Consider the following 27994-nt stretch of genomic DNA (forward strand, 5'->3'; position numbering starts at 1 on the left):
ATAATGACAAAGTGAAAAAAGGTTTTCAGAATTGTTTGCAAATGTGTGTATGTATATATATATATAAAAACGTATTTACATAAGTATTCAGACCCTTTGCTATGAGACTCTGGAATTGAGCTCAGGTGCATCCTGTTTACATTGATCATCCTTGATGTTTCTACAACTTGATTGGAGTCCACCTGTGGTAAATTCAATTGATTTGACATGGCACATACCTGTCTACATAAGGTCCCACAGTTGACAGTACATGTCAGAGCAAGGCATGAGGTCGAAGGAATTGTCCTTAGAGCTCCGGGACAGGATTGTGTCCAGGCACAGATCTGGGGAAGGGTACCTTGGTCAGGGAGTGCATTCTGATGAAGATCATCAAAGGTAAGTGAATATTTATAATGCTATTTCTGACTATTGTTGACTCCAACATGGCGGATATTGTATGGCATGTTTTTGTGTCTGAGTGCCGTACTCAGATTATTGCATGGTGTGCTTTTTCAATAAAGCTTTTTTGAAATCTGACACAGCGGTTCATTAAGGAGAAGTTTATCTAAAGTTCCATGCATAACACTTGATAAATACAACATTTATGAGTATTTCTGTAAATTGATGTGGCTCTCTGCAAAATCACCAGATGGTTTGGAGGCAAAACATTACTGAACATAACACACCAATGTAAACAGATTTTTGGATATAAATATGAACTTTATCAAACAAAACATAGATGTATTGTGTAACATGAAGTCCTATGAGTGTCATCTGATGATCATCAAAGGTTAGTGATTAGTTTTCTCTATTTCTGCTTTTTGTGACTCCCCTCTTTCGCTGGAAAATGGCTGTTTTTTTTGTGTATAGGCGCTGACCTAACAATCATATGGTTTGCTTTCGCCGTAAAGCTTTAAAATGGTGTATAATACTTGTATGTTTGAGGAATTTTAATTATGAGATTGTTGTTGTTTTGAATTTGGCGCCCTGCACTTTCACTGGCTGTTGTCATATCTATCCCGCTAATGGGATTCAAGCCATAAGAAGTTAATGTGATAATTCAATTTTAAATTTTTTATAAATTTGAAAAAAAAAATCTAAACCTGTTTATGCTTTGTTATTATGGGGTTGTATGTAGATTGATGAGAAGATACAAATAAAATAATACATTTTAGAATAAGGCTGTAACGTAACAAAATGTGGAAAAAGTCAAGATGTCTGAATACACTGTATATCCAAAAGGGCAATGGGGACAGGAATAGAAAAGGGGAAAATGGATGAAAAGACAAAGACCAGCTTCAAACAGAAAGAGTGTAAAATAAAGACAATTCCTTCGGTTATCACCAAGAAACATAGCTAGGCCAGAGGACAGCTGCATAAATGGTCACACACAGATCATGCATTTAGGACATAACAGTAAAAGTGTCTGTAAACTTTAAAACATTAAGGAGAAGTATCCATCACTACATTAGCAGATTCCTTTGGCCTTGCAGAGTGAGGTCCCGTCTGTCTCCTACTCCTCCATCATGCCCCAGGCCTCCTCTGCTTTCATATAGTACTGGTTGGCCAGTCGGCCTTTCATTGCTTCCATGGCTGCATCTGCTGCCTGTGTGAACAGATCACCTGGGCCAGAGAGAGAGAGTCTGTGGTTAGTTACTCTAAGTACAACAGAGGTTATCACACTGAGGGCTCAAGTTAGGGTTCTAGTTTAAGTTCAGCTGTGTTTCTCTCTGCTGTCTTGCCTGCTCTCTGTGGGTCTCGGTCCAGGCCATGGCCCCCCTCCTGGTACATCTCAGCCTCTCTGGCCAGCAGCAGGTAGGGAGGCTTGTCCTGCATGCCGTCAAACTCGCCCCCCTCGTCATAGTCCGTCATGTTCAGGGCACAGTCGTACCAGCTCACCGCCTCCTTCCAGTCCTGGGACCTAAGAACCACAGAGGTTTTTTTTATTTATTTTTTATTTTTTATGAAGAAGCGCTTTTCATTTAACATCCATTTCACAGTCCTGATATAGTCTGTCTTGGACTGCTCTTTATTAGTTTTATTTGTGTAATCTGTATAGTTCTGGGTTGATAGCTTCTCATCATAGATGGTCCCATCATTAGTTGATATCTTATGTCCCCCCAGTCTCTGACCTCTCTGGTGAGAGGTTGATGCCGGTGTCGAAGGCCCTGGCCACCAGGATCATACAGGGTCTGTCTCCTGCCTCAGCAGCCTGCAGCAGGAACTTAAAACCCTTCATACGGTTCCCTGAGTTGTCCTGATCACAAGAAAACAACATACAGCATGGAATTAGAACATAGAGGAGTCAAAAGACACATTGTGTATTAGAGAGGTAGAGAGATAGAAAGAGATACCTCTAGCTCCATCTCTGACAGTATATGGTGTGGCAGCTGTAGGTAACACTGTCCCAGGGCAACGATAGCCTCTAGTTCCCCACACATGGCTGCTGTCTCCAGGTGGTACATGGCTGAGTCCTGGTCCCACTGCTCCTCCTTTTCACAGAACCGACCACCCTCGTGGTAATTCACCATCGCCATGTGGACCTGGGGAAGAGACAAAAGGAGATTTGTGTGTTTTTAGTGTGTACGCACGTGTGTGTGTGTGTGTTCCAGCCACTCACTTTCCCCAGGATGGACTTCCCGATCTTCCTCTCCAGGATCATAGAGTCGAGTCTCTCCATCTCCACAGCAACACAGGATGGCCGGTGGACGTGAGAACGAGAAGAGTGGTAGACACTCCATTTCTCATCTGTCAGCTAGACAGACAGAGAGCATAGAAAAGGTCAATGAAGCACTGTATGTATGCATGTTCATAGTACTCAAGCCTCAACTTGTACATATCTGATTTAACACTAATGCTAATCATACTCCAGGTATGCAGTGAGAGACGGAACAGGCAGTTCGACTTATTGATTGGTTAGGTGATTTGATCAGGGAGGGGGCAGGTGAACATGTTGACATGGAGGCCAAACAAGGTCACACATAAAATAAGACCAAAACACAGGGCGGCTGCTGAGTTTGCATTCCTTTTCTTGGGTGCAATAAAACTTTTGCCCCTACTAAGCATACATCCCTAGAAAACAAAGCATGTGTCAAATCATCAGCTGACACAGTGCAACATCAGTGCTGGGTTAGACCCCTTCATGCAGAGGCCAGGGCTGTTGGCTGTTGGAGACATTTACAGCAAGAGAATTTAGGTTTGGGTTAAGGGAGGATCTGCTAGGAACCTTTCTCTAGCAAGGAGACAGACACAGCAGCAAAAACCCAGTTAGCTGTCAGTTATCCCATGGAATGGAGCCATAGATTAGACAGCAGGAACACTGCACTAGTGAGCAAAGGATATTGGGTGACAGAGATGAGCAAGGGGTTATTTGATTATAGTGAAGGTGGCTTTGATGATGGTCATTTATTTTGTTTACCCATCCGACTGCTGTAGAGGTGGGGCGGGTCTACACAGTGACATAAACGGAGCTAAAGAGAAGGCCAGGTTCACACTCACATGGCTACACAGAGAGTAATAGTTTAATAGCTTTTGATGTTGGGGCGTCAGAATCCATGTCATGGTGGTCCAGTGTGGCTCAGTTGGTAGAGCAAGGCACTTCCAATGCCAGGGTTATGGGTTCGATTCCCATGGGGGACCAGTATGAAAATGTATGCACTCACTACTGTAAGTCGCTCTGGATAAGAGCGTCTGCTCAATTACTAAAATGTAAATGGTGAGCAAAAATTAACAATAACTTTGGTGTCAGCTATAAACAATACAAGACTAAAGAGGAAGTAGTTGACTGTTTCCATAAAGTATTTATGACTGACAGGCTCACCAAAACTGAGTGTTGGTGTAGAGAAGAGTAATGTCCCCCGTCTGCATGGTCGTTGGGGTCCCCTTCACTCTTCCTCTCACTTGGACACCCACTGTCTTCTCCATTCTCTGAGTCCTACAGAAAACAAGCACAGGCCTCAGTTTATGTCAACCACAACTAATGTCATTCTTGTGATCAGGATCGTCAGAGCCATTTCCACAAAGCATTCACTGACCTTGTGTTCTGGGCTGTGGCTGTTGTGTTTCTCCCATTCATCCATCTCATTTACGAAAGACCAACCTGAGTGTGGGAAACCAGATGTTAGATTAGAAGAATGGCAGATTTTTTTTTTTTAAATTTAAGAGTTGAAGTAGTTCAACTATATCTCAAACGGAGCCCTTGTTCATTCAACCTCAATCTAGGGTATCAAATAACAACACCGTTTAGTTTGTTTTTATGGGGCTTTAGGCATGCTATTTGGAATGTCATGCTAATGCTGGGCTGCAGCTAATAAAACAAACCCAGATGTTGGGTCACTGACTTTACAGGCCCACAGATAACCTTCTAGATTATCATAAAATTAGACAAATGTGTTATTTGGGTGAACTATAACCTCTAAGCTCTGTTCCTACCCAGAGGAGACTTGCCCATGGAGCCCATAGAGAAGTGCTGTCCTAGGGGGGAGCCAGGGAAGGCGAGGGGCGAGCAGGTGATGGAGTCACTTATAGTGTTGTCCCCAGTCGAGGTCTCTGACAGACGGGAGAGAAGTGGGGGCGCACGGCCCACTGAGATGGTACGAACACGAGCTGAACCACACTGTTCCTCACTACCCCTCAGTACCGTCTGGGCCGACCTCTGATTGGAGGGGAGGGTTGAAAATATTGTTATATATGAGGACTAAAAGACAATTCTAAATAGCTGCATAAAAGTTGCATGATGTCTTGGGCCTGTGTTGAAGTAATTTCCGAGGTCAAATCCTGTCTGATGTGCTAATATAATTTCTGTGGTAATACGATGCCTGTGGCTACAACTAGGATGATATGTGATGCTATGTGTCATCGGTCTCACACACTTTGATTCTACTTCAATATATTTCTATGGTCTCACCAGCAGTCTGTTGGTGCAGTCCAGCTGGCTTTTCTCTGCAGTGGAGAGGTCAAAGTCTGTGAGGCCCATACTCTTACAGATCTTATTACACAGGTGGGAGTGGAAGAACAGCGCCATGCCCCGCACACCTGTAATACACACACAAGTATGTTGCAATCTATTTGAAAGTCTTTCGCTAGGTGGGTCACAACTGAAAATGTCAGTCTACCTTTGTTTTGCTAACAGTGTGACTGTGTGAGAGAAAGCCGTACCCAGGTTTCCGTTTCCGAAGTCTTTGCCCTTCTCTGTGTGGATCTGGGGGTCCGTGTAGAGGTCCCCCACCCCCTGGATGTCCACCACGATCAGCTGGTGGGCCGAACGCTCAAACGAGAAGTGACTAAATGCCTGCAGGCAGACAGAAAATCACTAGTTACCAGCAGACAACGAGAATATGGTGGTTTACAGGAATTTTGATAGGTTGGAAGTTCACACACAGAACAAAGAAAAAGGATTAAATTGAAAAATCTAGCATCTTCAATTCATAATAAAGATGAAGATGCATTGTTGGGTTCTGCAGCTCAGGAGTAATCCATGAAGTTGGCCAACACATTTACAGCAGTAACAGCCTGATGTTGTCGTCCTTGACGAAGAAGTACCTGTGGAGTGAGCCTGATGTTGTCGTCCTTGACGAAGCCGGAGTTAGAGTTGTATTTGGTGTACTTCCCCTCGATGTAGTGTTCCAGGTGGTACAGAGGTTTACCTGGACGCTGCATCATCTCAATCACACACATCTGCATGATGTCCACCTGGGAGAGAGTGGGAATGGTTAGTTTTAATTGTTAGAAAATCGTGGAAAATCCACAATCAATCATCTAATCCAGGGGTTCTTAAACTTTTTCAGCCTGGGACCCAAATGAGAAATTCTGTATTTTCCTGGGAGCCCCTCTTGACACCTGCAACTATACATAAATATCAGTACTTTTCATTGCCCTTATGCCTCAAACAAATGCAATATAGACAAATAACAATGAAATATAATATAAATAGCTATTCATGTTTATTTTACCTCATTAAAAACACTCTTACAGTGCATTTGGAAAGTATTCAGACACCTTGACTTTTTCCACATTGTTACATTACAGCCTTATTCTAAAATGGATTAAATAGGTTTTTTTCTCTCTCATCAATCTACACACAATACCCCATAATGACAAAGCACTAATAGGCTTTTAGAAATGTTTGCAAATGTCAAATTAACAAACATTCAGACCCTTTACTCAGTACTTCATTGAAGCACCTTTGGCAGCGATTACAGCCTTGAGTCTTCTTGTGTATGACGCTACAAGCTTGGCACGCCTGTATTTGGGGAGTTTCTCCCATTCTTCTCTGCAGATCCTCTCAAGCTCTGTCAGGTTGGATGGGGAGCGTCGCTGCACCGCTATTTTCAGGTCTCTCCAGAGATGTTCGATCAGGTTCAAGTCAGGGCTCTGGCTGGGCCACGCAAGGACATTCAGAGACTTGTACCGAAGCCACTCCTGCGTTGTCTTGGCTGTGTGCTTAGGGTCGTTGTCTTGTTGGAAGGTGAACCTTGGCCCCAGTCTGAGGTCCTGAGCGCTCTGGAGTAGGTTTTCATCAAGGATCTCTGCACTTTGCTTTGTTCATCTTTGCCTCAATCCTGACTAGTCTCACAGTCCCTTCCACTGAAAAACAGAGTGTTGTTTCTCATGGTCTGAGAAACCTTTAGGTGCCTTTAGGCAAACTCCAAGCGGGATGTCATGTGCAATTTACCAAGGAGTGCCTTCCATCTGGCCACTCTACCATAAAGGCCTGATTGGTGGAGAGCAGGGGCGGAAATCCCGGGGGGACGGGGGACACACACGACCCCCCCCCATCCTGGGAAAAATATGATTTGTCCCCCCCAATATATCACTGAAACATAACTATGTAATTTAAATAATATTAATAATACGCAATGAAAGCAATTGTGCTGATTATAGACACTTAATAGCACGTTTTTAAGTTTCAAAAGATTGCAACCCCCCCCACCCTTTGCCTCAATGGTTTGATCCACTGCCAGTTCCTTAGTTGGCAAGGTAACAGAGGGGTCGTGTCTACTGTCTGAAAGGCACTCAATGAAAGTAACTGACGTGAGGTTAATCTAGTCAATCGCGCACACACACTAGCTGAATATGCAGAGCTAGCGCGCAAATATTAACTATTAAGCTAGCTAGACCTATTCCATTTATGTGGCGTCGTCAAAGATGGAATCAGCATGCAGATGATGTAAGTTAGTGCTTCAAAGTCCCTGTGATAAGGTTAGCGATAAACTGAAGTACAAACTGAACTACACTCTCTTCTACCATTGTCTTAAATATATTTAATGGTCTCGTTGCAAAAGTTAAATTGTCGCAAGGGAACTTTTATTTATTTTATTTCACCTTTATTTAACCCGGGTAGCAAAGATTATAGCAAACACCACTGAAATGGAATTGGTGCTCGCTAGCTTTGCAAATTCAGCTATTGTTGGAAGCCAGCCAATATGAAAGAAACTATTAAAATTACAAAAGGTTGCAGCATATGTTGTGTAAATGGTGAACTCATACAGCTGTCAACTCTTGTCATTTTAATCCGTTTCACATTTGCTAGCTACCTTTTAGATCGAAGCCCAAATAGAATGATAAAAGATAAGATGATAGAAGCCCATCTCCTACTGTAAATAACCTACACACTGTGTGTGTGTGTAGCCAGCCAGCCAGGTAGAAAAATGGCAGAAAAATAAAAGACGGACATCAGAGTATTTTTCAGTACACCAAAACGCATAGTAAGAACCCTAGTAGCCTAATATCTCAAAGACTAGTTGATAAAATGTTCATAAGAAAGAAATTTAATTCTAATGGAAATGTTTCACAATGATGTCATTAGGCAGAGCAGGCAACAGATGGCACACAGACAGCAGAGTTGGGGACAGATATGCAGGGACAGACTGGCAGAGACATGGAGTCTCAGGTAAGTTTGTTGAGTCTTTGTTTGGCAACATTATGAAAGGTTCTCCATTTTTTTTACTTGTAAAATAGGAACATCATTGGAAAATGCCATGGATACCTCCACTCTCAACTTAAACTGGTGACTGAACTAAGATTTGTTAAAGGCAATGGTATTGCTGTTGTGATTAGTTGTGTAGTTTTGGGTACCGGTAGTTAGGAGTACGGCAAACACCTTATTTCTTTGGTTCCTCAATATACATTTACCATATTACAATGTAGGCTATGTGTTACAGCACTACTTTTGGTGTCCCCCTCAGGAATTGCTCGAGAAAATTTCACGTAATTGTCCCCTCCAAAGTTGATATCAGATTTTCGCCCCTGGTGGAGAGCTGCAGAGATAGTTGTCCTTCTGGAAGGTTCTCCCGTCTCCACAGAGAAACTCTGAAGCTCTGTCAGTGATCATCGGGTTCTTGTTCACCTCCCTGACCAAAGCCCTTCTCCCCCGTTTGGTCGGGTGGCCAGCTCTAGGAAGAGTCTTGGTGGTTCCAAGCTTCTTCCATTTAAGAATGATGGAGGCCAATGTGTTCTTGGGGACCTTCACTGCTGCAAAAATGTTTTGCTACCCTTCCCCAGATCTGTGCCTCGACACAATCCTGTCTCGGAGCTCTACGGACAATTCCTTTGACCTCGTGGCTTGGTTTTTGCTCTGACATGCACTGTAGGACGTTTTATAGACAGGTGTGTGCCTTTCCAAATCATGTCCAATCAATTGAATTTTAAAGGAGAGCCGCACACTCTAGGAGCTCAGATGCAATAAATTAATTGAATAACCTAATATCCAACGTTTCGACAGACAAACTCCCAAGAGTGTGCGGCTCTCCTTTAAATTTTTCAAGTGTTCTACTCCGCTAGCCAGCACCTCGCCTAAATAAGTGTGCATTTCTTTCGCCTCTCAATCAATCAATCAATTGAATTTACCACAGGTGGACTCCAAGTTGTAGAAACATCCTAAGGATGATCAGTGGAAACAGGATGCACCTGAGCTCAATTTCGAGTCTCATAGAAAAGGGTCTGAATACTTACGCAAATAAGGTATTTCCATTTTTTGCAAACATTTATAAAAACCTGTATTTGCTTTGTAATTATGGGGTATTGTGTATAGATTGATGATGTTTATTTTTTTTTAAATCCAGGCTCCCGAGTGGCGCAGCTGTCTAAGCACTGCATCTTAGTGCTAGTGGTGTCACTACAGACAGTCTGGTTCGATTCCAGGCTGTATCACAACCGGCCGTGATTGGGAGTCCCATAGGGCGGCGTACAATTGGCCCAGCGTCGTCCAGGTTTGGCCGTCATTGTAAAGAAACATTTGTTCTTAAAATGACTTGCCTAGTTAAATAAAGGTTCAATAAAAAATAAAAAGACTAACGTAACAAAATGTGGGAAAAGGGAAGGGGTCTCAATACTTTATGAATGCATTGTACTCATCTGCCTAGGTTGGAACTGTTGCTGTTATAATAAGAAAACATTTTCATTCTAAACTGGAATAAGCTGACTGATCACATCACACAGAAGTAGACCAGAAAGCACACAGAAGTAGACCAGAAAGCACACAGAAGTAGACCAGAAAGCACACAGAAGTAGACCAGAAAGCACACAGAAGTAGACCAGAAAGCACACAGAAGTAGACCAGAAAGCACACAGAAGTAGACCAGAAAGCACACAGAAGTAGACCAGAAAGCACACAGAAGTAGACCAGAAAGCACACAGAAGTAGACCAGAAAGCACACAGAAGTAGACCAGAAAGCACACAGAAGTAGACCAGAAAGCACACAGAAGTAGACCAGAAAGCACACAGAAGTAGACCAGAAAGCACACAGAAGTAGACCAGAAAGCACACAGAAGTAGACCAGAAAGCACACAGAAGTAGACCAGAAAGCACACAGAAGTAGACCAGAAAGCACACACACAGGCTCAGTTTTTGATAGAGCAACCCTAAGTAACAGTACAGAAGAAACATGATCAGGCCTACTGTACATCTTACTGTATAAACTATTATTGAAAAAAAATCTAAGTTGGAACTGTGGTTAAAATACAATAAATAATTTGCATTCTGAATTGGAATACACTGATTGAGCACATCACACAGATGTAGACCAGAAAACACAGTGCTTATGAGGTGTGTGGCTGGTTGAAGCTTTCAACAAGTGTAACAGTGTAGGTTCCGTCCCTCTCTTCGCCCCAACCCGGGCTCGAACCAGGGACCCTTGCACACATCAACAACTGAGACCCACGAAGCATCGTTACCCATCGCGACACAAAAGCCACGGCCCTTGCCGAGCAAGGGGAACAACCACTTCAGGTCTCAGAGCGAGTGACGTCACTGATTGAAACGCTATTAGCGCGCACTACCGCTAACTAACTAGCCATTTCACATCGGTTACACAAGCATTTATATTCTGGGCTCAGTTTTAACAGTACAAACCAGAGGTCATGCTCAGCATGGAGTCTGTTTCTGTACTTGTTTTTTTAAGTACGCCAGAGTTGAGAACCCTGACTCATAGGTATGTGGTGCCAAACTGGATCAGAACATCTACTGCTTTCTCAGCCAGGCAGGAGACCGCTTCCTGCTGTAGATGAGCAACCCAGAACTATGTGTGGGTTTGCCTCAAAAAGCATCTTGCTTCAGTCAGTTTATTCCAGTTCAGAATAAAAATTATTACTTGTATTTTAACAGCAACAGTTCCAACCTAAACTTGTTTTCAACAATCCTTTCTACAGTAAGATGTACAGTAGGCCTGATCATTTTATCTTCATATGTACTGTAACTTAGTGTTGCAATATCAGTAGCTAGCTTGCTTGGGCTAATATTAGCAATCTAACTAACGTTAATAGCGGTGTACAAGGGAATTGTATGAAAGAGAAACTCACATCTACTTTGAGAGATAGTATTCCCTTATTTATGCTTATCACCTGTTATAAAATCATAACAATGCCTTGCTAGTTGACTTACTCACTGTTTCCTGAAGCATTCTGCCCTGTTCTGAAAAAACTCCCTGGGTTTACCGTCATGCTGTGGATGTTGGTCAGAATGTGTTGTTTTAATTTGTTTGTTTTGATATTTACATTTAGTCATTTAGCAGACACTCTTATCCAGAGCAACTTACAGTAGTGAACACATACATTTCATTTCATGCATTTTTTTGTTTTGTTTTTTGTACTGGTCCCCCGTGGGAATCGAACCCACAACCCTGGCGTTGCACACACCATGCTGGCATTGCAAACACCATGCTCTACCAACTGAGCCACAGGGAAGGCGAGACTCATTACTAAGCACTTCCCCGCACCAAATACATTGTGGGCGCCCCTCGTTATTTCTCAAAGTTTGTATTAAACCAAGAGAGAGAAACTCATCGCTGTATTTGCGTTTCATGACGATTGAGCTGTCAGAACTTGTGGCAAACGTGACTCCATTTGATGACATCGCTGAGTTAAGGCGAGTGAGAATGACAAGTCATTGGCTGACAGCGCATCATCTGCTGCTAAACGACAGCGCTGCGTCGTGTGGGTCGCAGAGTGATCTTCAAGAAAACTGCAGAAAAAAGATCCGGTAAACTGCGAAGCACACGGGCATCTCCTCCCACTCACGCAGCTGCCAAACTGACACGGCTGCTAAGCACAGAGCGCAATGAATAGAGTCCATTTACACTTGGCCAAATAAATTCCAGTAATGAATGAAATCACACTTTTACTCTAACACGTTGCGACCCACCATTAACAGGTCCGCGACCCACCCATACTTTAAGAAAGGCTGATCTAATCAATCAATTGACCAATCAACTGGATGACTCATTGGTTAATTAAATGTTCCATCCATACCTGTTTGGGTGGCCTGTGGCGGTTGTACTCTTCTCCCCAGAGTTTGGCCTCCATCTGCAGCCTGACATCCTCAAAGTACACATCCCTGTCCACAGGCTCCATGTAGCGCTTCGTCACATAGTTACACGCACTCTTCCAGTTACTACTGTGGGAGAAGTTAGACAGCTTCTTCCTGCAGAAAGATGGAAAGGAAATATGGAAAAATGACAAAGATTAGAAGAATGGCATTGTACTAAAATGACAGGAACATTTAAATGAGTAAATCCAGAAGAATGTTAGTTGAGTATCAGAATGACAAACTAAGGTGAAATACTCCTAAGGGTTTGAGTGGCGTATCTCTTGGGAATTGTGTATTTTTGCTGATAAACCATAAACATGTTTTCTATGGTGAGAACCTGTGTGTGAGCTTGTTAGTGGGTGAGGGTTTATTTATTGGACTGCCAGTGGTCTGATATAGACAGGATGGATGCCTCATTGCCTCCCCTACACTGTTCCCACAGAAAGAGATCGCATCATAATAACATCACAATATTAATAATATCCCAGTTGTGAACATCAGGCTAGACCAGAGTAATTTCCTATATACAGAGTTCAGCAAACTCAGTTTGAGATAGAGAACTCCACTTGGTGCCATGTTGTCATGAAAAGTTTGAGAATTGAGAATGTGAATTAGAATGTTGTAGTCATGGAATGTTTGTTTCTGTCTAGGGATCTATCTATGGCTCTAAACTGGACTAAATGGGTCAGAGAGATATTTGTGGAATGTGGATTGGGGACCTGAGCAGCTCGTACCGTCTTGTCATTTTGTTTACACTGCATGAAGAGGAAAGATCACACAGCTCTGAAACTAGCAAGACACAAAAGGCCAATAAGAGACCAGGCCGTATGGAGAACATTATTAAAGATAGGGTGTGTGACACTTACGTTCTGAAGCATTCCCTCATGGCACCGCGTCCAAAAGGCTGTGAGAAACCAAAAAGACAAATCAATAATTGCTGAGAAACTCAACTCACCAAGCTTTTGAAAACTTTCACATTCATGTAAACAGTGTTACTACATTCCACATACATATCCACAAGTCCAACAATGCTCTGATGAATAACAACATAGATTACTGCTGATTTAGGAGCTGAGGCATACCTGGCCAGACATCTTGATGTGCACTGTGTCTTGAGACCACTCCGCCGTGATAGCCTTGTACCTGTGGAGAATAGCAGCATAGATCAAGCAAATAACATTCACCAAACATTGATCAAACATTATTATTCCATTCTATATGGGCCAGAATTCTGGACTTGTTTTAGCAATATGGTGATGACTAGAAAGTAGAAAATGTAACATTGGCCACAATGCTCCATATACTGAAGGGGTCGGGGTTAGTACAAGGGGACTGAAAACAAAAACTGACAAACATTAGAGTACTTGGATTTGTTCTAACCAGGACCCACTCTGCTTATCCTCAAATAGTCCAAATATAGTCATCCATAACCTGAAAATAGTCTAATCTATGATGTCACGTCCCCCAGGATTAAAAAGGGTTGTGAGATATTCCCTTGGTTTGGTGATGTTCAATGTCAGAGCCCAGACCCAAAGACCATGTGGGAATGCATTTATCACCCATGTGAACTTGACATTACATGTCACAATCAATTCTCACCATTGGGACCATTAACAGTTTGTAGGGTTCCTTCTCTACGCTGGATCCGATCCTAGGGGGAGAATTTCAAACACACTGTATGTACAGATTATGAATGCTTGGCTGGTCTGAGACGGTCAGCCATACACACTGATAAGACATATAGCAGACCCAGAGGCAAAATATTTACACAGTCTGTTCTGCCAAGCATATGTCTCTGCCTAGAACTCTGTGTACCAGGGTTTTTATTCCAGTCAGGAGTCAGCCACTGCTATTGGGGGCATGGGACAAGAAGATGGCACCATGCCATTGGCTAAGAGACCAGAGAGGCTTAGGTAGAGTGAGGTTACGACTAGAGTTGTCCGGCAGCCACGAGTCATGGCCACAACCAAATTTCACATGACCGTTTCTGTCCATGGTAACTAGGCTTCTCCAAAACTGTGCTCTGATGCCGCTGATGGTCATTAGTAGCCTACCAAACTTTCTAATGGCCTGGTACTCAGTGCCCTACTGTCCCTCTAATCCCTCTACCAAATCAAACACTACATGAGAGCCCTGGAGTTTGAGCAGAATAGGATCACCTTTGGCACAACGACTTCGGCGATGTCATTAACAAAATAGCCTCCAACACTCTACTCAGCAAATTGGATGCAGTCTATCACAGTGCCATCCGTTTTGTCACCAAAGCCCCATATACTACCCCACCACTGCGACCTGTATGCACTAGTTGGCTGGCCCTCGCTTCAAATTCGTCGCCAAACCCACTGGCTCCAGGTCATCTATAGGGCTTTGCTAGGTAAAGCTCCGCCTTAGCTCACTGGTCACCATAGCAGCACCCACCCTTGGCACTGGCAACCCCCAAAGCCTATTCCTCCTTTGGCCGCAGTTCTCTGCTGCCAATGACCGGAACTAATTGCAAAATTCACTGAAGCTGGAGACTCATATCTTTAAGCATCATAATAACTTTAAGCATCAGCTGTCAGAGCAGCTCACAGATCACTGTATCTGTACATAGCCCATCTGTAAATAGCCTATCCAACTACCTCATCCCCATATTGTTATTTATGTTTTGCTCCTTTTCACCCCAGTAACTCTACTTGCACATTCATATTCTGCACATCTATCACTCCAGTGTTTAATTGTTAAATTGTAATTCTCTCCACTGGGATTCTCTGCCTCTAACCCTATTACAGGGGCTGAGTCACTGGCTTACTGGTGCTCTTCCATGCCGTCCCTAGGAGGGGTGAGTCACTTGAGTGGGTTGAGTCACTGACGTGATCTTCCTGTCTGGGTTGGCGCCCCCCCCCCATGGGTTGTGCCGTGGCGGAGATCTTTGTGGGCTATACTCGGCCTTGTCTCAGGATGGTGAGTTGGTGGTTGAAATTATCCCTCTAGTGGTGTGGGGGCTGTGCTTTGACAAAGTGGGTGGGGTTATATCCTGCCTATTTGACCCTGTCCGGGGGAGTCCTCGGACGGGGCCACAGTGTCTCCCAACCCCTCCCGTCTCAGCCTCCAGTATGTATGCTGCAGTAGTTTATGTTCGGGGGGATAGGGTCAGTCTGTTATATCTGGAGTATTTCTCCTGTCTTATCCGGTTTCCTGTGTGAATTTAAGTATGCTCTCTCTAATTCTTTATTTCTCTCTCTCTCTCGGAGGACCTGAGCCCTAGGACCATGCCTCAGGACTACCTGGCTTGATGACTCCTTGCTGTCCCCAGTTCACCTGGCCGTGCTGCTGCTCCAGTTCCAACTGTTCTGCCTGCAGCTATGGAACCCTGACCTGTTCACCGGACGTGCTACCTGTCCCAGACCTACTGTTTTCAACTCTCTAGAGACAGCAGGAGCGGTAGAGATACTCTGAATGATCGGCTATGAAAAGCCAACTAACATTTAGTCCTGAGGTACTAACCTGTTGCACCCTTGACAACCACTCTGATTATTATTATTATTATTATTATTATTTGACCCGGCTGGTCATCTATGAACATTTGAACATCTTGGACATGTTCTGTTATAATCTCCACCCGGCACAGCCAGAAGAGGACTGGCCACCCCTCATAGCCTGGTTCCTCTCTCGATTTCTTCCTAGGTTCTGGCCTTTCTAGGGAGTTTTTCCTAGCCACCGTGCTTCGACACCTGCATTGCTTGCTGTTTGGGGTTTTAGGCTGTGTTTCTGTACAGCACTGAGATATCAGCTGATGTAAGAACGGCTTTATAAATACATTTGATTTAATTACTTTTCCACTACGGCCTATTTATTGCCTTACCTCCCTAATCTTACCTCATTTGCACACACTGTATATAGATTTTTTCCCCTATTGTGTTATTGACTGTACGTTTGTTTATTCCATGTGTAACTCTGTGTTGTTTTTGTCGCACTGCTTTGCTTTATCTTGGCCAGGCTGCAGTTGTAAATGAGAACTTGTTCTCAACTGGCCCATCTGGTTAAATAAAGGTGAAATAAATGAAATATGAAATAAGTGTTTTGATAGCCTCTAAAAATGAGGAGGATCCATCAGCTTTCTATAGGCTAGGCCTACTACAGTGAGGGAAAAAAGTATTTGATCCCCTGCTGATTTTGAACATTTGCCCACTGACAAAGAAATGATGAGTCTATAATTTTAATGGTAGGTTTATTTGAACAGTGAGAGACAGAATAACAACAAAAATATCCAGAAAAAACGTTATAAATTGATTTGCATTTTAATGAGGGAAATAAGTATTTGACCCCCTCTCAATCAGAAAGATTTCTGGCTCCCAGGTGTCTTTTATACAGGTAACGAGCTGAGATTAGGAGCACACTCTTAAAGGGAGTGCTCCTAATCTCAGCTTGTTACCTGTATAAAAGACTCCTGTCCACAGAAGCAATCAATCAATCAGATTCCAAACTCTCCACCATGGCCAAGACCAAAGAGCTCTCCAAGGATGTCAGGGACAAGATTGTAGACCTACACAAGGCTGGAATGGGCTACAAGACCATCGCCAAGCAGCTTGGTGAGAAGGTGACAACAGTTTGTGCGATTATTCGCAAATGGAAGAAACACAAAAGAACTGTCAATATCCCTCGGCCTGGGGCTCCATGCAAGATCTCACCTCGTGGAGTTGCAATGATCATGACAACGTTGAGGAATCAGCCCAGAACTACACGGGAGGATCTTGTCAATGATCTCAAGGCAGCTGGGACCATAGTCACCAAGAAAATAATTGGTAACACACTATGCCATGAAGGACTGAAATCCTGCAGCGCCCGCAACATCCCCCTGCTCAAGAAAGCACATATACATGCCCGTCTGAAGTTTGCCAATGAACATTGAATGATTCAGAGGACAACTGGGTGAAAGTGTTGTGGTCAGATGAGACCAAAATGGAGCTCTTTGGCATCAACTCAACTCGCCGTGTTTGGAGGAGGAGGAATGCTGCCTATGACCCCAAGAACACCATCTCCACCGTCAAACATGTATGTGGAAACATTATGCTTTGGGGGTGTTTTTCTGCTAAGGGGACAGGACAACTTCACCGCATCAAAGGGACGATGGACGGGGCCATGTACCGTCAAATCTTGGGTGAGAACCTCCTTCCCTCAGCCAGGGCATTGAAAATGGGTCGTGGATGGGTATTCCAGCATGACAATGACCCAAAACACACGGCCAAGGCAACAAAGTAGTGGCTCAAGAAGTAGCACATTAGGTCCTAGAGTGGCCTAGCCAGTCTCCAGACCTTAATCCCATAGAAAATCTGTGGAGGGAGCTGAAGGTTCGAGTTGCCAAACGTCAGCCTCGAAACCTTAATGACTTGGAGAAGATCTGCAAAGAGGAGTGGGACAAAATCCCTTCTGAGATGTGTGCAAACCTGTTGGCCAACTACAAGAAACGTCTGACCTCTGATTGCCAACAAGGGTTTTGCCACCAAGTACTAAGTCATGTTTTGCAGAGGGGTCAAATACTTATTTCCCTCATTAAATCGGATGGGGCCACAGTGTCTCCTGACCCCTCCTGTCTCAGCCTGCAGTATTTATGCTGCAGTAGTTTGTGTCGGGGGGCTAGGGTCAGTCTGTTACATCTGGAGTATTTCTCGTCTTAGCCGGTGTCCTGTGTGAATTTAAATATGCCCTCTCTAATTCTCTCTTCTTTCTTTCTCTCGGAGGACCTGAGCCCTAGGACCATGCCTCAGGACTACCTGGCATGATGACTCCTTGCTGTCCCCAGTCAACCTGGCCGTGCTGCTGCTCCAGTTTCAACTGTTCTGCCTACGGCTATGGAACCCTGACCTGTTCACCGGACGTGCTACCTGTCCCCGACCTGCTGTTCTCAACTCTCTAGAGACAGCAGGAGCGGTAGAGATACTCTCAAAGATCGGCTATGAAAAAGCCAACTGACAGTTACTCTTGAGTTGCTGACTTGTTGCACCTTCGACAACTACTATGATTATTATTATTTGACCATGCTGGTCATTTATGAACATTTTAACATCTTGACCATGTTCTGTTATAATATCCACCCGGCACAGCCAGAAGAGGACTGGCCACCCCTCATAGCCTGGTTCCTCTCTAGGTTTCTTCCTAGGGAGTTTTTCCTAGCCACCGTGCTTCTTTCACATGCATTGCTTGCTGTTTGGGGTTTTAGGCTGGGTTTCTGTACAGCACTTTGAGATATCAGCTGATGTACGAAGGGCTATATAAATACATTTGATTTGATTTTGATTAAAATGCAAATCATTTTATAAAATTTTTGACATGCGTTTTTCTGGATTTTTTTGTTGTTATTCTGTCTCACTGTTCAAATAAACCTACCATTAAAATTATAGACTGATCATTTCTTTGTCAGTGGGCAAACGTACAAAATCAGCAGGGGATCTAGTACTTTTTCCCCCTCACTGTATATTTATTTCTCAACTTCCCTAATATTAAGCACATTTACAACAGGAGTAGCCTACCTGGTTGGCATGAAAATGAACCGCGGGAAAATAGTCCCTTATTCGCTATTCAAGTGCATACGGATGACATATCTTTTCCCCCCTGCCCCTGTTCTGACAGATGCATGATAATGGTCCATTCTAAATCAAAACTATTTTCACACATATATGATTTAGAATATGTAAAGACAAGATTCAATTGAGAATAGTCTGATGGGTGAGAGAATATTCTAAGGCAAGAAACAGCACATGCATTTTTTTGTTGCAACTATTTCAAATCATAGTCACATTCATCATGTCTTGCCCATAGGCCTATATGTCTTGATAAGGTTTAAATCACAACTAATGTGGCCAAATAACTAAGTTTAGCCTATAGGCCTAGGACCCCTGGAACAGGATTGGAGAGCCTATAGCCTACAGAGAGCCTAGTGAAACATATGTTCCTTATAAACCTAGTCACTTGGCAATCGCAGAGTTTTGGCTGGCCAGTTGGCAGTTTTTAAAAGAGGATCCCATCTTTCTGGTGCTGCTATATTCATTGCTCAATTCTTAAAATTAAGCACATGGATCCGCTTTACAACCGGTAGAGACTACCTGGCATAATAAAAACGTAACCGCGGGAAGCGCATCCTCCATTCGCTATTCAAGCGCAGGCTACGGATGATGTTCTTTTTTTGGGCTATTCTAAATAAAACATTACTCACACACATTATCAGGCTATATGTAAAGACCAGATTAAATTGAGAATACTCTGATGGGTGAGAATATTATCAAGGGGTTGTCAAATTGTGAATGACTGATGAAGAGTGTGCAGCCTGCACAAGAAACAGAGCCGAGTACATGACTTTCATGTGACTTTTCTCAAATCATCATTCGTCACATCATCCAGCCTTAGAATGTATTAGAAATCAAAACACAGCTTAAGGTTTGTATCACTGCTAAAATTGCATGAATAACTAAATTAACCATATAGGGGGACCTGTTTCAAATTATCACCTTGTTAACCGCTCAATACAGAAGAGCCGCAAGTGTACACTCCCTCAGAAATCATTTGGGAAAAATATCCTTTCTATTTTATTTTCTAACTGTAAAATAATGTAACAGGAATGATGAGCAAATCTTGTCTGCTAAATGAACTAGTGTAGCTCACAGCCAGCCAGATCAGAATATGCTATTCTGTTCTTCTGAAATGGGCTACATTTTCTTCAAATCATGTTTCCTTAGACCTGCCTAAAATAAATAGTAATGTTCATGAGCTGAAATAAAAAAAATCCAGAAATGTTCCAAATGTACAAAAAGCTTAATTCTCTCAAATTTTGTGCACAAATTTGTTTACATCCCTTTTGGCTTCAGCCTAAGTGTTTTGGCGTGAGCAGGCAGACAGCCCAGATATCTGCCACAAGGGAAATTTGTGCACAGGCCAAGAAAAACTTGTAAGGGCCATAGGAAATGCAGTGATGTTTATATAAATATAAATGTACTGTACCTACAGAAAGGGCAGGGGTGTGGGGATGATGTGTATTTGTCAACAACTGACACACACACACACACACACACACACACGAATATGTACCTGTATCGTATGCATGGCTCTGTCTTGACTTCCTCCAGGTGAAACTCAGCCCAGAGATCAGGCATGGCCTTGGCCTTCTCTAAGGCTCTATTCCATGCCGCCTGGGACAATGGGAAACAAGACTTATCTTTTAGATAACTATCACATTGTATCACAGCTTATGCTAAGGGAAGCTACAGACACTGGGGATACATAAATTAAACACATAGATTAGGGATGTGACAGTCATGGAATTCTGGTTGATTTATTGGTCAGCCCAAAAAAACAAAAACAAATCATTTGTATTTTTTTTTAAGGCGCACATTTTCTCCTCTCCTCCGCTCCAGACTGCATGTGCTGCAGGGAGTCGGACACTAATGTGGTTTTCCGACAGCAAGGCTCAGATCAACATGGCAACGTTGCCATTGTTTATACGTTTTTTCTTTATAATTTATACATGAATTGCAGGAAAGTTGGTTCCTGTTTCAGTCATGTCTTTGGTTACGTTCGCATGGGTCAAACAAAAACACCCTAAATATTGGTTGACAATAGATCTTCTTACAATGCAGGCGATGGCTGCAGAATGAAGTTGGTAAAGAGCAGTCGACTAGTCCATTTCCTGTTTGCTAAAATTCTAATAGTTTGCCTAATTTCAGTTTGTGACAAAACAAGCTGTCATTGTGTAGAGAATCATTGTACCATCTAAACCCCTGTGAAATATATTTTCCATAACCCAAAATATTGAATTTCCAGCGGTTTGAAGCTGGTGAACAAAACCCAAAGTAAAAGACGCTAAAACAAAACCTAATGGGAAGCATAGAAATAGCACACATAGCTTCTTAGACTTTCTTTCAATGAGAATGACAGATCTACACAACTCACATTTCTATGCGAATTTGGTCAGGTAGCACAGAAAGTTACATATTGCAGCTTTAAGGTTAGGATAGGAACGTCCCAAGGATCTCGGATAGCAGTGACCCACGTGGGAGAGCACCATCACAGATAGAACAATGAACCAGATATTTCCCTGATGCATCTGGTTGGCGTTTCCACTCACTACCAAATATGGTGATGAGAGGAAGCCCAGTGGCCGGCAGCGGGAGAAGATGGAGCGAGATGGATTTTGGCCGACATTATGCACATTTTCTAAACGATAAATTGTTTAATCTCAATACAGTTTTCAGTTCCCAAAACTAGAATTTGTTGCGAACAGAGTGGACTGTTATGTAGAATTTACCCATTGCCAAAGTTAAAAAAAAAAAGCATTGTTTAGAAGGCGTGCAAGGGCAAATTGAGTTATTGCACACGCACACTTCAGAGTAGGCGTTTTCTTGCGGAAATATGCTAATATAGTGCATTCGGAAAGTATTCAGACCCCTTCACTTTTTCCACATTTTGTTATTTTACAGCCTTATTGTAAAATTGATTAAATAAAACATTTTCCTAATCAATCTACACACAATACCCCATAATGATACAGCGAAAACAGGTTATTAGAAATGTTTGCAAATGTATTAAAAATGAAAAACCTAAATACCTTATTTACATAATTATTCAGACCCTTTGCTATGAGACTCGAAATGGAGCTCAAGTACATCCTGTTTCCATTGATCATCCTTGAGATGTTTCTACAACTTGATTGGAGTCCACTTGTGGTAAATCCAATTGATTGGACATGATTTGGAAAGGCACACACCTGTCTATATAAAGTTCAACAGTTGACAGTGCATGTCAGAGAAAAAACTAAGCAATGAGGTCGAAGGAATTGTCCGTAGAGCTCCGAGACAAGATTGTGTCGAGGCACAGATCTGAGTAAGGGTACCAGAAAATGTATGCAGCATTGAAGGTCCCAAAGAACACAGTGGCCTCTATCATTCTTAAAATGGAAGAAGTTGGGAACCACCAAGAATCTTCCTAGAGCTGGCCGGCCCAGCCTAACTGAGCAATCGGGGGAGAAGGGCCTTGGTCATGGTGGTGACCAAGAACCCGATGGTCACTGACAGAGCTCCAGAGATCCTCTGTGGAGATGGGAGAACCTTCCAGAAGGACAGCCATCTCTGCAGCACTCTACCAATCAGGCCTTTAAGGTAGAGTGGCCAGACGGAAGCCACTCCTCAGTAAAAGGCACGACAGCCCGCTTGGAGTTTGCCATAAAGCACCTAAAGAACTCTGACCATGAGAAACAAAATTCTCAGGTCTGATGAAACCAAGAATGAACTCTTTGGCCGAATGCCAAGCGTCGTGTCTGGAGGAAACCAGGCACCGCTCATCACCTGGCCAATACCATCCCTACGGTGAAGCATGGTGGTGGCAGCATCATGCTGTGGGGATGTTTTTCAGCGGCAGGGACTGCGAGACTAGTCAGGGTCGAGGGAACGATGAACAGAGCAAAGTACAGAGAGATCCTTGATGAAAACCTGCTCGTGTAAATGTGTAAATCGCTCTCAGACAAGGTGACCTTCATCAATATTAGCCTGTATTTACCCCCCCAAAAAATTAAATGCTAAATTAGCTGCTAATGTGGCTATCATACAGAACTACAAATTTCTGTCTCAAGATTCACATCACTCACCAAGGCCATGATGATCTGGACAGGACAGGCATGTTAATGTTAGCTACATGTTATGTTAATATTAGCTACATTTAGTAATTAATAAATTGGCTAAAGTTGTTTAAATTGACAATTCTGTGTACTGTCCGTGGGCAAGTTCTAAATTGAAAATGCATGTTATCTAGCTAGCTAGCTCATGGCTAGCTAGTTAACAACATTAGCCTGGCTAGATGGCTACATTTGCTGTCTATTTGTCTAGTCATTTAAATGCATGAAAAATGTATAAAAACAAGTTTAGCTTTCTTTGGCTTTTATAAACCAACAGTCTAGCTTGCTAACTTAGATGGTGAAGCTAGGACTAGGCATTCTTGATAATGTTTGTTTGTGTCTGTGGGTGAGTAGCCTACTTCACTTGTAGCTACCCCAGCTAGCTGTATTATTTTAGTCTGGCTTTTTGAGGTTTCAGAGAAGGACTGATTAGCATTCTCTCCAGTCAGTGTGCTTACTTTACTGCGGGAAAACAATATGTTTGCTGTTACCCTCTGGACAGCAGATCATTAGTATAGCTAGTAGGCCAGGTTACAGTGTGTAACCTTAATAAGTCCTACCTGCTATGGTGGGTCTTTAAATTCATTGGTATTCACACGTTTGTTTTTTTTTAGGTAGAAAAACTGTCATGTTATTGATGCCAAATTGCAAACCTTATTTTCACCTTTTGTTTTCCAGAACCATTGGGAGTGCCCAAATCTTATCACCTCTCAACTAGGTACACTGTTTCAACCTGGAACATTATTCTCCTGCTTTGGCCTGTTTCAGTCATTGCAGGAAGTCATGAAGAGCAGGAGTGTGTAAAGGGGTTTGTCCTAGCCCAGCTCAAACACCTTACTTAAATAATCAATATAGCGAATCACAGTGATAGGCTATGATTTGTAATGGTCCACTCTCAAGTTGAAGTTGAACTTGTTGACTGATGCCAAGGCAGCGGCTGCTAAGACGGGAGCAGCTGCGAACGAGAAGACTGCAGCACTGATGCACACCTGCCCTGTCTGTCAGGTGAGTAGGTATGGTTAACTGTATGTGCTCAAAATCCCTCTTTTGAATTGATAGAGGAAAACAATACAGGGAGAGATATGACAAGCAGACAAATCAACAGAGGATCATGAGAAGTTTGCTTCAGGAACTTTCAGCAAAAGATAATCGTCATGAATCTTGAGATATGATGCAGGGCCAAGAGTTTTTCCTGACCACATTACCTGACCATGGAAAACTCTTGGCCCTATGATATATAAGTATCAATGTAGAAATAGGAGTCTTTCTATTGACCTACTAGGAGGATAAAACGTCTCACATTAGCTGTCCTATCTGAAAGTCACCCAAGAGCCCTACATTGCACAATAACATAGATCATTAACGTGCTGTCACCAGATGGCAACGCAGACGCTCGTTGGAGCGCGCGAGCAGTGTGGGTGCAATAATTGAATAATATAGAATTCTAAATTTATTTTGCAACACTCGCGCACGCGTCGCAAGCAGTGTAGTCAGCCGGTCATGTCCACCAGTTCCCTCGGAACGCAATGAGTTTGTCGCAAGTCATTCATTGTCAATGGAGCAGTCCGCACCGCTGCGTTGGGGATGTCGCACTAGGCTGCAGTCCGTTCTGTGTATCACGTGTTCAATATTTTCAACTCGTGTGTTGGTAAATTACAAAGATAAAGTCATAAACAGTCAAGCTGGTTAGCTAGCTATCAAACTACAAAGCAATCACTTTGCTAGATAGCTTAGCTAAGAAATTGCCAGCACCTAACTTCCACTTTCCAGCGAATTATTTCACCTTCAACTGACCAGGTAATCCAATCGTATTGGCAATGTGTCTAGATGCAGATTTTTTTGCATGGAGGTCCCGGTAACAATCGGCGCTTTGGTCGAACACGGCAGGGAACCAAGAGACAGCGAAAATGACCTCCATGCTGAAACCTTTCTGCAGGCTTGCAAAGCACATGTGCGTCAAGTACAGCAAATCCGACTAGACATCTGCTAAAACAACATGGAAAGACGAAAGAGTATTTAGTGGATTTACGGCGTGACCTACTCACTCTGCCACACACACTCTGCAATTTAGATAAAATATATCGTTACTCTAAGAGATGGAAATGTATCTTCTGCTTTTAATCCAACCGCCCACCCCAGATATACACACACATTAGGTTGTAGAAGCTGGAGCTGAGGGCAACCATAATGCAGCGCCTAATAAGCAGTACGTGGCAATTGACATCCATCAAGCCTAGTGTATATTTATTTAGCCTGAACTATTTACATTGATATACGAAGGTCATGTTTTTAACAGGCAGAAAGCCACGTCTGGTTGGTGAGAAACACACACCGGGCATTGCACGTCAGTCCCTGGTCACCTGCAGTTTGTGTCCCTTCACACGTCCCCAATGACACTATATACAGCATAGCTGTGGTTGTACCCTCAATGATATCATATACAGTACATCTGTGGTTGTACCCTTGTGATCAGACACTATCTTCTCACAAAACTGCACCACCAGATATAAGACACGGTAGTGGTAAGCTATGGTACAGTATAAACAGCCTGTCGCTTTTCTCAAACAGTTTGCACCGCAGTAGAGCTGAAAATTACATTTAGAATAAGAAACAATACCCTGTTTCAACCATTATCATCATGTGCTTATTAGATTTGCATTAGCCTAACTGTTGATATATTCCTGAGGACTCCTGCACGGGTTAGGGAAGATAAAATTACAACTAAGGAATTAATAGTCTAGATTAAACAGGTCATGCAAGTACAATGGAAGGAAGAAAGAAATGATTTAAAGATTGAATTAATGACAGGAAGGTGAGGAAAAAGGAGGCAGTCACTGATGCAAAAAGAGGGGGAAATGAAACAACGTGGTGAGTAACGTACCCGTGCATTGTCAGATAACGCCCCAAACTCGACCGACCGTTGTTGTGGAGCTTCTTTCTCGGTTTCATTCTATGTGGAGAGGTAGAGAAATTAACTGCTTAATATTAGCAACTTAACCATATATGAGGAGCAGAGCAAAAGATATGCGATTGGTTGACTATGTCGGTGTTGAACATTCCATGAAAACTTGCTTCCAACATTGCGACCCATAAATTCTACATCTCAAACAGTCTGCCGAACTCTGAGGGAGGGCTATTAATTACTCCCCACTCTACAGGCTGGCCTACTGGATCAAAAGGCCAAAGGTTGCGACTCGTGCTGTGAAAGGGTTGTTTACATATGACGACATCATGTGAGGTGAGAGCTGCTCTCTGGGTACTTTCTGTTCTGAGAGTAGAGACGAGAGGGAGCTGACCTGCTGTCAGCCACAGCAATGCGCACACACACACAGAGAGGGCATTCTCCTTTCTAGCAGTGTGAGCAAGAGCTCAGCATTTTGCATACTGACAGAGCAATACAGTACATGGCAACATGTTGCCAGTCAGCTGGTACTTAAAGAATCTTCTGAACCCTGGTAATATTGCACCTACACTACTGCTGCTGCTCACCTTGTACATGAAGGAGTTTTGGGGGGAGTTGGACAACTGATTGCTGTGGACCAGGTTCTTCAGATAGACACAGATGTCTTTGGCCTGGCTGACAGGGTCGTCTGTGATGGGACAGATGTAGTAGTCGTCCTCACCGCTATCATTAGCTTCGCTAAGGGATGGAGCACGTTGACCTGGGGTCCTCTGTTTCCCTGAGTTATGCTGAGCACTGCCCACCTCCTCCATACTAAACATCAGGTCATCCTCCATGGTGGCTTGTAGGGGTGTGTGTGATGAGTACTGGGCTGGGGAAATGCAACAGAAACACAAAGATGCGAATATGCATGTGCACACAGAGCTAGACCAACAGATGGCTGTATTGCCTAGTTAAATAAAGGTTCAATAAAAAACAAAAAATAATGATAATCTAGCTGTGTTTAATTGTGGCCTATTCAATCAATCACAAATGCAACCAACTCACATGTGGATGACAGTATTTGGTTTAGTATTACATTGCATACAGGAACACTTGTTCAGACATCCAACTAGTACAACTATTTTATAAAGTAATAATTATTACTACACGTATTACCATTGAGCAACAACTGCAGCTTAACAGTAGTGAGGAAGGCTCATGGCTCACCCATCAATTCACCTTTTCAATGTTTTGTAAAGAGTTGGGGGCTTACAAAAAACATTTTCTGCAGTGCATTTACAGGACATGAGTGTAGACAAAGACAAACAGACAGTTCTGCGGCTATTTACCTAATCTGATCAAGGGTGTACAGACACTACTTTATGAAAATATGCATGCCTTGATAATCCTCCAACAACTTCCTCTGTCTGGCGGTATATGCAACGTTTTCAAGGAGTTGAGTTGCCTTGCTAGCTAGCTTGATAGCTGTTATTCCAAGTCAGAGGGTCGCTGCTGGACTGTGGTGGATTCTGACTCTCCGAGGTGGCCAGAAGGTCCACGGCGAGTCCCTCTTCTCTCTGTAGTTTTGTATGTTCCCTGGTTCACCCGTCCAGGTTGGCGGCGTACACGTATCGTTTACAGTCTCGGACAGCCGCACCCCTTTAGGCAGCGAGCCAAAAAAAATACTGTGCATATGTATATGTATGGCCACTGTGAGTGGTCACAAACACTAAAATGAAATTAGTACAGTTTGTCACTTTTGCATGAAAAATACAGACGATGCCACGTGGTGAAAGTTCAGGTCCAAAATCTAGCAAACTGTTGAAAGTCACTCTCAAGCAGGTAGCAGTGCGACAGATGAAACGGTTAGTGCTACTCGGGCTCATTGGGACGTCCCTACCCTAACCAGCAACTCAATATAGACTGTGTTGCAACCAAAAAAAGCTTCAGAGTCCGCATGCTTCCCATCCGGAAGAGTTCGTGCACATATCATGACGACATTTTGTGAAGTTTTGGAAATCTGTGAGGGCACACGGGATTTTTTCGAGAGGCAAGGCGAAGTTCGGAGCCGAAGTCTACGCCCCTTCGTCGCTGATTGGTCAAGAGTAGGGATTCTTCTGTGAAGTATTTGTTGTCGTTCAACGAGAGAAGACTCGTATCAAGCAAATGTTTTCCTTTTGAAATACTGCACCAAACATATTAGCTAGATGTAAAATTGCGGGACTAAGATATCCTAGGCAAAAACGTCAAAATTAATGACAGATTTCTTGAGTTATGTTTAAATTAATTCTGACTGGAGGAAGTGTATACTAACTATGGCGTATCGAAATAGACAAACAGTACTATTAACGCTTTTTTTTTTTTTTTTTTCTTCTTCTTCTTCTTCTTCTTCTTCTTCTTCTTCTTCTTCTATGATATAATGGCTGTCCGCAAACCAACTTTAAAGGTGCATGCCGCCACCTACTGTGCTGGAGTGTATAGTCAATCACAGTTTACAACATTTTTAAATCCTCATATCTAACTCAGTACTTCTGAGAATATAAAAGAGCCCTACTAACTTCTAATAGACCCTCCCCCATCCCCCAAATCCCTTCCAACCCCCCCCCAACCAGTCCAACCTCAATGACCCTATACTTCAATCTTTCCCTCTCTTCAACATACTTACAACAATATAACAACACATGCTCCA

At 43.0% G+C, this 27994-nt stretch overlaps 1 protein-coding gene across 2 annotated transcripts; it reads right to left on the reverse strand.

The window, feature by feature from the left end:
- Positions 1-865: 865 nt before the first annotated feature.
- On the reverse strand, positions 866-27674 carry LOC106609006 (eukaryotic elongation factor 2 kinase). Of its 2 annotated transcripts, none has more exons than XM_014207336.2 (18): positions 26704-27674; positions 25911-26194; positions 25303-25371; positions 19844-19944; positions 12865-12925; positions 12649-12686; positions 11725-11896; positions 5521-5670; positions 5137-5269; positions 4886-5013; positions 4411-4633; positions 4014-4078; positions 3800-3913; positions 2600-2734; positions 2334-2522; positions 2112-2236; positions 1722-1900; positions 866-1602 (listed from the first exon to the last, which is right to left on the reverse strand). In XM_014207336.2, the coding sequence occupies exons 2-18, from the start codon at positions 26157-26159 to the stop codon at positions 1493-1495; spliced, it is 2241 nt and encodes a 746-aa protein (XP_014062811.1). In that variant the 5' UTR covers positions 26160-26194; positions 26704-27674; the 3' UTR covers positions 866-1492. The 2 variants fall into 2 exon arrangements, with proteins under 2 accessions (XP_014062811.1, XP_014062806.1); XM_014207331.2 differs by having other exon boundaries at positions 26655-27673.
- Positions 27675-27994: the final 320 nt, after the last annotated feature.

This window comes from Salmo salar, chromosome ssa01, assembly GCF_905237065.1.
Source record: "Salmo salar chromosome ssa01, Ssal_v3.1, whole genome shotgun sequence".
NCBI lineage: Eukaryota > Metazoa > Chordata > Actinopteri > Salmoniformes > Salmonidae > Salmo > Salmo salar.

Coding starts and splice junctions, on each gene's coding strand:
- LOC106609006 (XM_014207336.2), bottom strand. CDS start 26,159: ATGGAGGATGACCTGATGTTTAGTATGGAGGAGGTGGGCAGTGCTCAG. Junction 12,926..19,843: donor GAGCCATGCATACGATACAG/GTACATATTCGT, acceptor TATTCTCCACAG/GTACAAGGCTATCACGGCGG. Junction 4,634..4,885: donor ACTGCACCAACAGACTGCTG/GTGAGACCATAG, acceptor CCCTCCAATCAG/AGGTCGGCCCAGACGGTACT.